The following is a 15,362-nucleotide window of genomic DNA, read 5'->3' on the forward strand; positions in this document are numbered from 1 at the left end:
GTATTCAGCATTTCACTGTGAGGTCTACTACACCTGTTGTATTCAGCATTTCACTGTAAGGTCTACTACACCTGTTGTATTCAGCATTTCACTGTAAGGTCTACTACACCTGTTGTATTCAGCATTTCACTGTAAGGTCTACTACACCTGTTGTATTCAGCATTTCACTGTGAGGTCTACTACACCTGTTGTATTCAGCATTTCACTGTAAGGTCTACTACACCTGTTGTATTCAGCATTTCACTGTGAGGTCTACTACACCTGTTGTATTCAGCATTTCACTGTGAGGTCTACTACACATGTTGTTTTCAGCATTTCACTGTGAGGTCTACTACACCTGTTGTATTCAGCATTTCACTGTGAGGTCTACTACACCTGTTGTATTCAGCATTTCACTGTGAGGTCTACTACACCTGTTGTATTCAGCATTTCACTGTGAGGTCTACTACACCTGTTGTATTCAGCATTTCACTGTGAGGTCTACTACACCTGTTGTATTCAGCATTTCACTGTGAGGTCTACTACACCTGTTGTATTCAGCATTTCACTGTGAGGTCTACTACACCTGTTGTATTCAGCATTTCACTGTAGGGTCTACTACACCTGTTGTATTCAGCATTTCACTGTGAGGTCTACTACACCTGTTGTATTCAGCATTACACAATAAGGTCTACTACACCTGTTGTATTCAGCATTTCACTGTGAGGTCTACTACACCTGTTGTATTCAGCATTTCACAATAAGGTCTACTACACCTGTTGTATTCAGCATTTCACTGTGAGGTCTACTACACCTGTTGTATTCAGCATTTCACTGTGAGGTCTACTACACCTGTTGTATTCAGCATTTCACTGTAAGGTCTACTACACCTGTTGTATTCAGCATTTCACTGTGAGGTCTACTACACCTGTTGTATTCAGCATTTCACTGTAAGGTCTACTACACCTGTTGTATTCAGCATTTCACTGTGAGGTCTACTACACCTGTTGTATTCAGCATTTCACTGTGAGGTCTACACCTGTTGTATTCAGCATTTCACTGTGAGGTCTACTACACCTGTTGTATTCAGCATTTCACTGTGAGGTCTACTACACCTGTTGTATTCAGCATTTCACAATAAGGTCTACTACACCTGTTGTATTCAGCATTTCACTGTGAGGTCTACTACACCTGTTGTATTCAGCATTTCACTGTGAGGTCTACTACACCTGTTGTATTCAGCATTTCACTGTAAGGTCTACTACACCTGTTGTATTCAGCATTTTACTGTGAGGTCTACTACACCTGTTGTATTCAGCATTTCACTGTGAGGTCTACTACACCTGTTGTATTCAGCATTTCACTGTGAGGTATACTACACCTGTTGTATTCAGCATTTCACTGTGAGGTCTACACCTGTTGTATTCAGCATTTCACTGTGAGGTCTACTACACCTGTTGTATTCAGCATTTCACTGTGAGGTCTACTACACCTGTTGTATTCAGCATTTCACTGTGAGGTCTACTACACCTGTTGTATTCAGCATTTCACTGTAAGGTCTACTACACCTGTTGTATTCAGCATTTTACTGTGAGGTCTACTACACCTGTTGTATTCAGCATTTCACTGTAAGGTCTACTACACCTGTTGTATTCAGCATTTCACTGTGAGGTATACTACACCTGTTGTATTCAGCATTTCACTGTGAGGTCTACACCTGTTGTATTCAGCATTTCACTGTGAGGTCTACTACACCTGTTGTATTCAGCATTTCACTGTGAGGTCTACTACACCTGTTGTATTCAGCATTTCACTGTGAGGTCTACTACACCTGTTGTATTCAGCATTTCACTGTAAGGTCTACTACACCTGTTGTATTCAGCATTTCACTGTGAGGTCTACTACACCTGTTGTATTCAGCATTACACAATAAGGTCTACTACACCTGTTGTATTCAGCATTTCACTGTGAGGTCTACTACACCTGTTGTATTCAGCATTTCACAATAAGGTCTACTACACCTGTTGTATTCAGCATTTCACTGTGAGGTCTACTACACCTGTTGTATTCAGCATTTCACTGTGAGGTCTACTACACCTGTTGTATTCAGCATTTCACTGTAAGGTCTACTACACCTGTTGTATTCAGCATTTCACTGTGAGGTCTACTACACCTGTTGTATTCAGCATTTCACTGTAAGGTCTACTACACCTGTTGTATTCAGCATTTCACTGTGAGGTCTACTACATATGTTGTATTCAGCATTTCACTGTGAGGTCTACTACACATGTTATTTTCAGCATTTCACTGTGAGGTCTACTACACCTGTTGTATTCAGCATTTCACTGTGAGGTCTACTACACCTGTTGTATTCAGCATTTCACTGTGAGGTCTACTACACCTGTTGTATTCAGCATTTCACTGTGAGGTCTACTACACCTGTTGTATTCAGCATTTCACTGTGAGGTCTACTACACCTGTTGTATTCAGCATTTCACTGTGAGGTCTACTACACCTGTTGTATTCAGCATTTCACTGTAGGGTCTACTACACCTGTTGTATTCAGCATTTCACTGTGAGGTCTACTACACCTGTTGTATTCAGCATTACACAATAAGGTCTACTACACCTGTTGTATTCAGCATTTCACTGTGAGGTCTACTACACCTGTTGTATTCAGCATTTCACAATAAGGTCTACTACACCTGTTGTATTCAGCATTTCACTGTGAGGTCTACTACACCTGTTGTATTCAGCATTTCACTGTGAGGTCTACTACACCTGTTGTATTCAGCATTTCACTGTAAGGTCTACTACACCTGTTGTATTCAGCATTTCACTGTGAGGTCTACTACACCTGTTGTATTCAGCATTTCACTGTAAGGTCTACTACACCTGTTGTATTCAGCATTTCACTGTGAGGTCTACTACACCTGTTGTATTCAGCATTTCACTGTGAGGTCTACACCTGTTGTATTCAGCATTTCACTGTGAGGTCTACTACACCTGTTGTATTCAGCATTTCACTGTGAGGTCTACTACACCTGTTGTATTCAGCATTTCACTGTGAGGTCTACTACACCTGTTGTATTCAGCATTTCACTGTAAGGTCTACTACACCTGTTGTATTCAGCATTTTACTGTGAGGTCTACTACACCTGTTGTATTCAGCATTTCACTGTAAGGTCTACTACACCTGTTGTATTCAGCATTTCACTGTGAGGTATACTACACCTGTTGTATTCAGCATTTCACTGTGAGGTCTACACCTGTTGTATTCAGCATTTCACTGTGAGGTCTACTACACCTGTTGTATTCAGCATTTCACTGTGAGGTCTACTACACCTGTTGTATTCAGCATTTCACTGTGAGGTCTACTACACCTGTTGTATTCAGCATTTCACTGTAAGGTCTACTACACCTGTTGTATTCAGCATTTCACTGTGAGGTCTACTACACCTGTTGTATTCAGCATTACACAATAAGGTCTACTACACCTGTTGTATTCAGCATTTCACTGTGAGGTCTACTACACCTGTTGTATTCAGCATTTCACAATAAGGTCTACTACACCTGTTGTATTCAGCATTTCACTGTGAGGTCTACTACACCTGTTGTATTCAGCATTTCACTGTGAGGTCTACTACACCTGTTGTATTCAGCATTTCACTGTGAGGTCTACTACACCTGTTGTATTCAGCATTTCACTGTGAGGTCTACTACACCTGTTGTATTCAGCATTTCACTGTAAGGTCTACTACACCTGTTGTATTCAGCATTTCACTGTGAGGTCTACTACACCTGTTGTATTCAGCATTTCACTGTGAGGTCTACTACACCTGTTGTATTCAGCATTTCACTGTAAGGTCTACTACACCTGTTGTATTCAGCATTTCACTGTGAGGTCTACTACACCTGTTGTATTCAGCGCATGTGACAAATAAAGTTGGATTTGATTTTGACCCGGAAGTACTTAGTAGTTCTTGCCTGTATCGCAGCGGGTTCACGTTGAACGCTGAAGCTCACAACACTGCCAGTGTTAAAGTAAATAAGTGGCTACTAGCTAACTATTTATAGTTGTATTATTCTCAGCTACATCTTATCTCATAACCAGGCCAACCTAAAACAGCGGTACACATGGAGCTGACATGGTGAGCTTGGTTTGTGATTAACCAGTTGGTGAAAATGTTTGAGGTTTGCTAGCCGTAGAGATGCTAACGCTAGTTGTAACATCATCATGATGAAACGCTGTTCCCTATCTCCTCGTAGGGAGGACGTCCCGCTCCCAGCCCCAGACTGTCTAGTATTTAACAGAGACCTATATGATAAGTTCTCCCTGGCGCCGACCATCAAGGGACTGTGGGATATCGCTGTTGGAAGGTACAGTATGCAGCTAGCTGGCTGGCTACAGTAGCTACCTAACGGAGCGTCAGTGGACAGCAGATTGAGGGGAGTTTATCTCTTTCTCACTGTTAGAACTGGTAACCATTACAACCGGTAACCATTAGAACCGGTAACCATTAGAACCGGTAACCATTAGAACTGGTAACCATGAGAACTGGTAACCATGAGAACTGGTAACCATGAGAACTCGTAACCATTAGAACTGGTAACCATTAGAATGATGAACTGGTAATCATTAGAACTGGTAACCATTAGAATGATGAACTGGTAACCATTAGAACTGGTAACCATTAGAACGATGAACTGGTAACCATTAGAATGATGAACTGGTAACCATTAGAACTGGTAACCATTAGAACTGGTAACCATTAGAACTGGTAACTATTAGAACTGGTAACCATTAGAACTGGTAACCATTAGAACTGGTAACCATTAGAATGATGAACTGGTAACCATTAGAACTGGTAACCATTAGAACTGGTAACCATTAGAACTGGTAACCATTAGAGCTGGTAACCATTAGAACTGGTAACCATTAGCATGATGAACTGGTAACCATTAGAACTGGTAACCATTAGCATGATGAACTGGTAACCATTAGAACTGGTAACCATTAGAACTAGTAACCATTAGAGCTGGTAACCATTAGAATGATGAACTGGTAACCATTAGAACTGGTAACCATTAGAGCTGGTAACCATTAGAATGATGAACTGGTAACCATTAGAACTGGTAACCATTAGAGCTGGTAAGCATTAGAACTGGTAACCATTAGAACTAGTAACCATTAGAACTGGTAACCATTAGAACTGGTAACCATTAGCATGATGAACTGGTAACCATTAGAACTGGTAACCATTAGAACTGGTAACCATTAGAACTGGTAACCATTAGAACTGGTAACCATTAGAGCTGGTAACCATTAGAATGATGAACTGGTAACCATTAGAACTGGTAACCATTAGAACTGGAAAACCATTAGAACTGGTAACCATTAGAACTGGTAAGCATTAGAACTGGTAACCATTAGAACTAGTAACCATTAGAGCTGGTAACCATTAGAATGATGAACTGGTAACCATTAGAACTGGTAACCATTAGAACTGGTAACCATTAGAGCTGGTAACCATTAGAATGATGAACTGGTAACCATTAGAACTGGTAACCATTAGAGCTGGTAACCATTAGAATGATGAACTGGTAACCATTAGAACTGGTAACCATTAGAACTGGTAACCATTAGCATGATGAACTGGTAACCATTAGAACTGGTAACCATTAGAACTGGTAACCATTAGAATGATGAACTGGTAACCATTAGAACTGGTAACCATTAGAACTGGTAACCATTAGAATGATGAACTGGTAACCATTAGAACTGGTAACCATTAGAGCTGGTAACCATTAGAGCTGGTAACCATTAGAGCTGGTAACCATTAGAGCTGGTAACCATTAGAGCTGGTAACCATTAGAGCTGGTAACCATTAGAACTGGTAACCATTAGAACTGGTAACCATTAGAGCTGGTAACCATTAGAATGATGAACTGGTAACCATTAGAACTGGTAACCATTAGAACTGGTAACCATTAGCATGATGAACTGGTAACCATTAGAACTGGTAACCATTAGAACTGGTAACCATTAGAATGATGAACTGGTAACCATTAGAACTGGTAACCATTAGAACTGGTAACCATTAGAATGATGAACTGGTAACCATTAGAACTGGTAACCATTAGAGCTGGTAACCATTAGAGCTGGTAACCATTAGAGCTGGTAACCATTAGAGCTGGTAACCATTAGAGCTGGTAACCATTAGAACTGGTAACCATTAGAACTGGTAACCATTAGAACTGGTAACCATTAGAACTGGTAACTAGTTGTTGTGATGTCCAGTCCCACAGTAAAGGTTGACGTGAAGGAGCAGTTACAGGACCCATCAGGACCAGCCAAGCTCCCCTCTACACAGAACCAGTCAAACAGCAGCAGAAACATCAATGATGAGAGGAGTGGTACCGGAGAGTCCAGTTCTGACAGTCAGGATGAGGACCGTAAGGTTCATCACCCGCCTGCTAGTGAGGCAGTCTCCAGACAGGGACCCAGTCACCCTAGGCCCTCCGGCCAGGACCCCAGCCTTCCCGGCCGGGTACCAGAGTTGTTCCCGGAGCCCAGGATTCCATACCCCTGTTTCTCCAGACTCGCCAGTAAAGACCAGCTGACATATCTCCATGTGCTGACTAGCAAACAGCCCAGAGAGGCTTCTCAGGTAGGCTACCGACTGGCTCTTAATATTTAGAATACAATACATTTGTATAGCACAATGCATACAGAGAAGCTCCTCATGCACATAATGCTCTCAACACTACTCTATGCTTTTGTCACACTGTGACTGTAGGGTCAGAGCCTGTGCCTGTAGGGTCAGAGCCTGTGCCTGTAGGGTCAGAGCCTGTGCCTCTAGGGTCAGAGCCTGTGCCTCTAGGGTCAGAGCCTGTGACTGTGACTAGGGTCAGAGCCTGTGCCTGTAGGGTCAGAGCCTGTGACTGTAGGGTCAGAGCCTGTGCCTGTAGGGTCAGAGCCTGTGACTGTAGGGTCAGAGCCTGTGCCTGTAGGGTCAGAGCCTGTGCCTGTAGGGTCAGAGCCTGTGCCTGTAGGGTCAGAGCCTGTGCCTGTAGGGTCAGAGCCTGTGCCTGTAGGGTCAGAGCCTGTGACTGCCTGTAGTGTCAGAGCCTGTGACTGCCTGTAGTGTCAGAGCCTGTGACTGCCTGTAGTGTCAGAGCCTGTGACTGTAGGGTCAGAGCCTGTGCCTGTAGGGTCAGAGCCTGTGCCTGTAGGGTCAGAGCCTGTGAGTGCCTGTAGGGTCAGAGCCTGTGAGTGCCTGTAGGGTCAGAGCCTGTGACTGCCTGTAGGGTCAGAGCCTGTGACTGCCTGTAGGGTCAGAGCCTGTGACTGTAGGGTCAGAGCCTGTGACTGTAGGGTCAGAGCCTGTGACTGTGCCTGTAGGGTCAGAGCCTGTGACTGTAGGGTCAGAGCCTGTGACTGTGCCTGTAGGGTCAGAGCCTGTGCCTGTAGGGTCAGAGCCTGTGCCTGTAGGGTCAGAGCCTGTGACTGTAGGGGTCAGAGCCTGTGACTGTAGGGGTCAGAGCCTGTGCCTGTAGGGTCAGAGCCTGTGACTGTAGGGTCAGAGCCTGTGACTGTACGGTCAGAGCCTGTGACTGTGCCTGTAGGGTCAGAGCCTGTGACTGTAGGGTCAGAGCCTGTGACTGTGCCTGTAGGGTCAGAGCCTGTGCCTGTAGGGTCAGAGCCTGTGACTGTAGGGTCAGAGCCTGTGACTTTAGGGTCAGAGCCTGTGACTGTAGGGTCAGAGCCTGTGACTGTGCCTGTAGGGTCAGAGCCTGTGACTGTGCCTGTAGGGTCAGAGCCTGTGACTGTGCATGTAGAGTCAGAGCCTGTGACTGTGCCTGTAGGGTCAGAGCCTGTGACTGTGCCTGTAGGGTCAGAGCCTGTGACTGTAGGGTCAGAGCCTGTGACTGTAGGGTCAGAGCCTGTGCCTGTAGGGTCAGAGCCTGTGCCTGTAGGGTCAGAGCCTGTGCCTGTAGGGTCAGAGCCTGTGCCTGTAGGGTCAGAGCCTGTGCCTGTAGGGTCAGAGCCTGTGACTGTAGGGACTGTGACTGTAGGGTCTGTGACTGTAGGGTCAGGGTCTGTGACTGTGACTGTAGGGTCAGAGCCTGTGACTGTGACTGTAGGGTCAGAGCCTGTGACTGCCTGTAGGGTCAGAGCCTGTGCCTGTAGGGTCAGTGACTGTGCCTGTAGGGTCAGAGCCTGTGACTGTGCCTCCCTCCTTGTCAGATTCTAATCGCAGCTTGCCTTCACCCTACCCGATCTAGCACTAACCCTGTTTATCTATGCCGATCAGACTCTGTTGCTGAATGTGAACAGTGAGAGGTCAGAGTTCATGAGGTACCTGCAGGAAGTGGCCAGGATGTGTCCCGACGACTACAACTACATATCCCAGGGGGCCGCTCTCTACTCAGAGGTAATGCGCTGTTACTTCCTGGTTACTAGTCTGCTGATGTTAGACCTCTGTACAGTCCTCTCATCCCTTTCTGCTCCAGGAGTACCTGAGAGCCTGTCTAGACCAGATCAGGAGGCTTCCCCAACTCTATCAGATCCATGAGATTACCAGCCTCACAGGAGGAAACTTCTCTTCCTGCCTCCAGCTCAACTTTGAGAAACAGCTGCTCACTATGGTGAGATATACAAGAATAATATATTCTATATAACAGGAATACTATGGTGAGATATACTAGAATAATGTATTCTATTTAACCGTAATACTATGGTGAAATATACTATATTCTATATAACAGTAATACTATGGTGAGATATACTAGAATAATATATTCTATATAACAGTAATACTATGGTGAGATATACTAGAATAATATATTCTATATAACAGTAATACTATGGTGAGATATACTAGAATAATATATTCTATATAACAGTAATACTATGGTGAGATATACTAGAATAATATATTCTATATAACAGTAATACTATGGTGAGATATACTAGAATAATGTATTCTATATAACAGTAATACTATGGTGAGATATACTAGAATACTATATTCTATATAACCGTAATACTATGGTGAGATATACTAGAATAATATATTCTATATAACAGTAATACTATGGTGAGATATACTAGAATAATATATTCTATATAATAGTAATACTGTGGTGAGATATACTAGAATAATATATTCTATATAATAGTAATACTATGGTGAGATATACTAGAATAATATATTCTATATAACAGTAATACTATGGTGAGATATACTATGGTGAGATATACTAGAATAATATATTCTATATAATAGTAATACTATGGTGAGATATACTAGAATAATATATTCTATATAACAGTAATACTATGGTGAGATATACTAGAATAATATATTCTATATAATAGTAATACTATGGTGAGATATACTAGAATAATATATTCTATATAACCGTAATACTATGGTGAGATATACTAGAATAATATATTATAAATAACAGTAATACTATGGTGAGATATACTATGGTGAGATATACTAGAATAATGTATTCTATATAACAGTAATACTATGGTGAGATATACTAGAATAATATATTCTATATAACAGTAATACTATGGTGAGATATACTAGAATAATGTATTCTATATAACAGTAATACTATGGTGAGATATACTAGAATAATGTATTCTATATAACAGTAATACTATGGTGAGATATACTAGAATACTATATTCTATATAACAGTAATACTATGGTGAGATATACTAGAATAATATATTCTATATAACAGTAATACTATGGTGAGATATACTAGAATAATGTATTCTATATAGTAGTAATACTATGGTGAGATATACTAGAATAATATATTCTATATAACAGTAATACTATGGTGAGATATACTATGGTGAGATACTAGAATAATATATTCTATATAACAGTAATACTATGGTGAGATATACTAGAATAATATATTCTATTTAACCGTAATACTATGGTGAGATATACTAGAATAATGTATTCTATTTAACCGTAATACTATGGTGAAATATACTATATTCTATATAACAGTAATACTATGGTGAGATATACTAGAATAATATATTCTATATAACAGTAATACTATGGTGAGATATACTAGAATAATATATTCTATATAACCGTAATACTATGGTGAGATATACTAGAATAATATATTCTATATAACAGTAATACTATGGTGAGATATACTAGAATAATATATTCTATATAATAGTAATACTATGGTGAGATATACTAGAATAATATATTCTATATAACAGTAATACTATGGTGAGATATACTATGGTGAGATATACTAGAATAATGTATTCTATATAACAGTAATACTATGGTGAGATATACTAGAATAATATATTCTATATAACAGTAATACTATGGTGAGATATACTATGGTGAGATATACTAGAATAATGTATTCTATATAACAGTAATACTATGGTGAGATATACTAGAATAATATATTCTATATAACAGTAATACTATGGTGAGATATACTAGAATAATATATTCTATATAATAGTAATACTATGGTGAGATATACTAGAATAATATATTCTATATAACAGTAATACTATGGTGAGATATACTAGAATAATGTATTCTATATAGTAGTAATACTATGGTGAGATATACTAGAATAATATATTCTATATAACAGTAATACTATGGTGAGATATACTATGGTGAGATACTAGAATAATATATTCTATATAACAGTAATACTATGGTGAGATATACTATAATAATATATTATAAATAACAGTAATACTATGGTGAGATATACTATGGTGAGATATACTAGAATAATGTATTCTATATAACAGTAATACTATGGTGAGATATACTAGAATAATATATTCTATATAACAGTAATACTATGGTGAGATATACTAGAATAATGTATTCTATATAACAGTAATACTATGGTGAGATATACTAGAATAATGTATTCTATATAACAGTAATACTATGGTGAGATATACTAGAATACTATATTCTATATAACAGCAATACTATGGTGAGATATACTAGAATAATATATTCTATATAACAGTAATAATATGGTGAGATATACTAGAATAATGTATTCTATATAGTAGTAATACTATGGTGAGATATACTAGAATAATATATTCTATATAACAGTAATACTATGGTGAGATATACTATGGTGAGATACTAGAATAATATATTCTATATAACAGTAATACTATGGTGAGATATACTAGAATAATATATTCTATTTAACCGTAATACTATGGTGAGATATACTAGAATAATGTATTCTATTTAACCGTAATACTATGGTGAAATATACTATATTCTATATAACAGTAATACTATGGTGAGATATACTAGAATAATATATTCTATATAACAGTAATACTATGGTGAGATATACTAGAATAATATATTCTATATAACCGTAATACTATGGTGAGATATACTAGAATAATATATTCTATATAACAGTAATACTATGGTGAGATATACTAGAATAATATATTCTATATAATAGTAATACTATGGTGAGATATACTAGAATAATATATTCTATATAACAGTAATACTATGGTGAGATATACTATGGTGAGATATACTAGAATAATGTATTCTATATAACAGTAATACTATGGTGAGATATACTAGAATAATATATTCTATATAACAGTAATACTATGGTGAGATATACTATGGTGAGATATACTAGAATAATGTATTCTATATAACAGTAATACTATGGTGAGATATACTAGAATAATATATTCTATATAACAGTAATACTATGGTGAGATATACTAGAATAATGTATTCTATATAGTAGTAATACTATGGTGAGATATACTAGAATAATATATTCTATATAACAGTAATACTATGGTGAGATATACTATGGTGAGATACTAGAATAATATATTCTATATAACAGTAATACTATGGTGAGATATACTAGAATAATATATTCTATATAATAGTAATACTATGGTGAGATATACTAGAATAATGTATTCTATATAGTAGTAATACTATGGTGAAATATACTATATTCTATATAACAGTAATACTATGGTGAGATATACTAGAATAATATATTCTATATAACAGTAATACTATGGTGAGATATACTAGAATAATGTATTCTATATAGTAGTAATACTATGGTGAGATATACTAGAATAATATATTCTATATAACAGTAATACTATGGTGAGATATACTATGGTGAGATACTAGAATAATATATTCTATATAACAGTAATACTATGGTGAGATATACTAGAATAATATATTCTATATAATAGTAATACTATGGTGAGATATACTATGGTGAGATATACTAGAATAATGTATTCTATATAACAGTAATACTATGGTGAGATATACTATGGTGAGATATACTAGAATAATATATTCTATATAACAGTAATACTATGGTGAGATATACTATGGTGAGATATACTAGAATAATCAACAACAAAAAAATCAAAATCAAATTTATTTATATAGCCCTTCGTACATCAGCTGATATCTCAAAGTGCTGTACAGAAACCCAGCCTAAAACCCCAAACAGCAAGCAATGCATGTGAAAGAGGCACGGTGGCTAGGAAAAACTCCCTAGGAAAAACTCCCTAGAAAGGCCAAAAACCTATGAAGAAACCTAGAGAGGAACCAGGCTATGAGGGGTGGCCAGTCCTCTTCTGGCTGTGCCGGGTGGATATTATAACAGAACATGGTCAAGATGTTAAAATGTTCATAAATGACCAGCATGGTCAAATAATAATAATCATAGTAGTTGTCGAGGGTGCAACAAGCACGTCCGGTGAACAGGTCAGGGTTCCGTAGCCGCAGGCAGAACAGTTGAAACTGGAGCAGCAGCATGGCCAGGTGGACTGGGGACAGCAAGGAGTCATCATGCCAGGTAGTCCCGAGGCATGGTCCTAGGGCTCAGGTCCTCCGAGAGAAAGAAAGAAAGAGAGAAAGAGAGAATTAGAGAGAGCATATTTAAATTCACACAGGATACCGGATAAGACAAGGGAATACTCCAGATGAAACAGACTGACCCTAGCCTCCCGGCACATAAACTACTGCAGCATAAATACTGGAGGCTGAGACAGGAGGGATCAGAAGACACTGTGGCCCCATCCGATGATACCCCCGGACAGGGCCAAACAGGCAGGATATAACCCCACCCACTTTGCCAAAGCACAGCCCCCACACCACTAGAGGGATGTCTACAACCACCAACTTACCGTCCGAAGACAAGGCCGAGTATAGCCCACAAAAATCTCCGCCATGGCACAACCCAAGGGGGGGGGGGGGGCGCCAACCCAGACAGGAAGACCACGTCAGTGACTCAACCCACTCAAGTGACGCACCCCTCCCATGGACGGCATGGAAGAACACCAGTAAGTCAGTGACTCAGCCCCTGTAATAGGGTCAGAGGCAGAGAATCCCAGTGGAAAGAGGGGAACCGGCAAGGCAGAGACAGCAAGGGCGGTTCGTTGCTCCAGCCTTTCCGTTCACCTTCACACTCCTGGGCCAGACTACACTTAATCATAGGACCTACTGAAGAGAAAAGTCTTCAGTAAAGACTTAAAGGTTGAGACTGAGTCTGCGTCTCTCACATGGGTAGGCAGACCATTCCATAAAAATTGAGCTCTATAGGAGAAAGCCCTACCTCCAGCCGTTTGCTTAGAAATTCTAGGGACAATTAGGAGGCCTGCGTCTTGTGACCGTAGCGTACGTGTAGGTATGTACGGCAGGACCAAATCGGAAAGATAGGTAGGAGCAAGCCCATGTAATGCTTTGTAGGTTAGCAGTAAAACCTTGAAATCAGCCCTTGCCTTAACAGGAAGCCAGTGTAGGGAGGCTAGCACTGGAGTAATATGATAACATTTTTGGGTTCTAGTCAGGATTCTTGCAGCCGTATTTAGCACTAACTGAAGTTTGTTTAGTGCTTTATCCGGGTAGCCGGAAAGTAGAGCATTGCAGTAGTCCAGCCTAGAAGTAACAAAAGCATGGATTAATTTTTCTGCGTAATTTTTGGACAGAAAGTTTCTGATTTTTGCAATGTTACGTAGATGGAAAAAAGCTGTCCTTGAAACAGTCTTGATATGTTTTTCAAAAGAGAGATCAGGGTCCAGAGTAACACCGAGGTCCTTCACAGTTTTATTTGAGACGACTGTACAACCATCCAGATTAATTGTCAGATTGAACAGAAGATCTCTTTGTTTCTTGGGACCTAGAACAAGCATCTCTGTTTTGTCCGAGTTTAAAAGTAGAAAGTTTGCAGCCATCCACTTCCTTATGTCTGAAACACAGGCTTCTAACGAGGGCAATTTTGGAGCTTCACCATGTTTCATTGAAATGTACAGCTGTGTGTCGTCTGCATAGCAGTGAAATTTAACATTATGTTTTCGAATGACATCCCCAAGAGGTAAAATATATAGTGAAAACAATAGTGGTCCTAAAACGGAACCTTGAGGAACACCGAAATGTACAATTGATTTGTCAGAGGACAAACCATTCACAGAGACAAACTGATATCTTTCCGACAGATAAGATCTAAACCAGGCCAGAACTTGTCCATGTAGACCAATTTGGGTTTCCAATCTCTCCAAAAGAATGTGGTGATCGATGGTATCAAAAGCGGCACTAAGATCTAGAAGCACGAGGACAGATGCAGAGCCTCGGTCTGACGTCATTAAAAGGTCATTTACCACCTTCACAAGTGCAGTCTCAGTGCTATGATGGGGTCTAAAACCAGACTGAAGCGTTTCGTATACATTGTTTGTCTTCAGGAAGGCAGTGAGTTGCTGTGCAACAGCTTTTTCTAAAATATTTGAGAGGAATGGAAGATTCGATATAGGCCGATAGTTTTTTATAATTTCTGGGTCAAGATTCGGCTTTTTCAAGAGAGGCTTTATTACTGCCACTTTTAGTGAGCTTGGTACACATCCGGTGGATAGAGAGCCGTTTATTATGTTCAACATAGGAGGGCCAAGCACAGGAAGCAGCTCTTTCAGTAGTTTAGTTGGAATAGGGTCCAGTATGCAGCTTGAGGGTTTGGAGGCCATGATTATTTTCATCATTGTGTCAAGAGATATAGTACTAAAACACTTTAGTATCTCCCTTGAGCCAAGGTCCTGGCAGAGTTGTGCAGACTCAGGACAATGGAGCTTTGGAGGAATACCCAGATTTAAAGAGGTGTCCGTAATTTGCTTTCAAATGATCATGATCTTTTCCTCAAAGAAGTTCATAAATGTATTACTGCTGAAGTGAAAGCCATCCTCCATTTGCGAATGCTGCTTTTTAGTTAGCTTTGCGACAGTATCAAAAAGAAATTTCCGATTGTTCTTATTT

The 15,362-nt window shown here is 39.4% G+C and overlaps 1 protein-coding gene across 2 annotated transcripts in view; it reads left to right on the plus strand.

Annotated features, from left to right (window-relative positions):
* Positions 1-3,973: 3,973 nt before the first annotated feature.
* Positions 3,974-15,362, plus strand: part of ice2 (interactor of little elongator complex ELL subunit 2) — a 67,904-nt gene continuing 56,515 nt past the window's right edge. For both annotated transcript variants that reach the window (XM_029752006.1, XM_029752008.1), the window contains exons 1-5: positions 3,974-4,130; positions 4,249-4,359; positions 6,281-6,650; positions 8,298-8,417; positions 8,497-8,631. In XM_029752006.1, the coding sequence (XP_029607866.1) occupies positions 4,117-4,130; positions 4,249-4,359; positions 6,281-6,650; positions 8,298-8,417; positions 8,497-8,631 (750 nt within the window). In that variant the 5' untranslated portion in view covers positions 3,974-4,116. The remainder of the gene's footprint in view (positions 4,131-4,248; positions 4,360-6,280; positions 6,651-8,297; positions 8,418-8,496; positions 8,632-15,362) is intronic.

This window comes from Salmo trutta, chromosome 4, assembly GCF_901001165.1.
Source record: "Salmo trutta chromosome 4, fSalTru1.1, whole genome shotgun sequence".
Classification (NCBI taxonomy): domain Eukaryota; kingdom Metazoa; phylum Chordata; class Actinopteri; order Salmoniformes; family Salmonidae; genus Salmo; species Salmo trutta.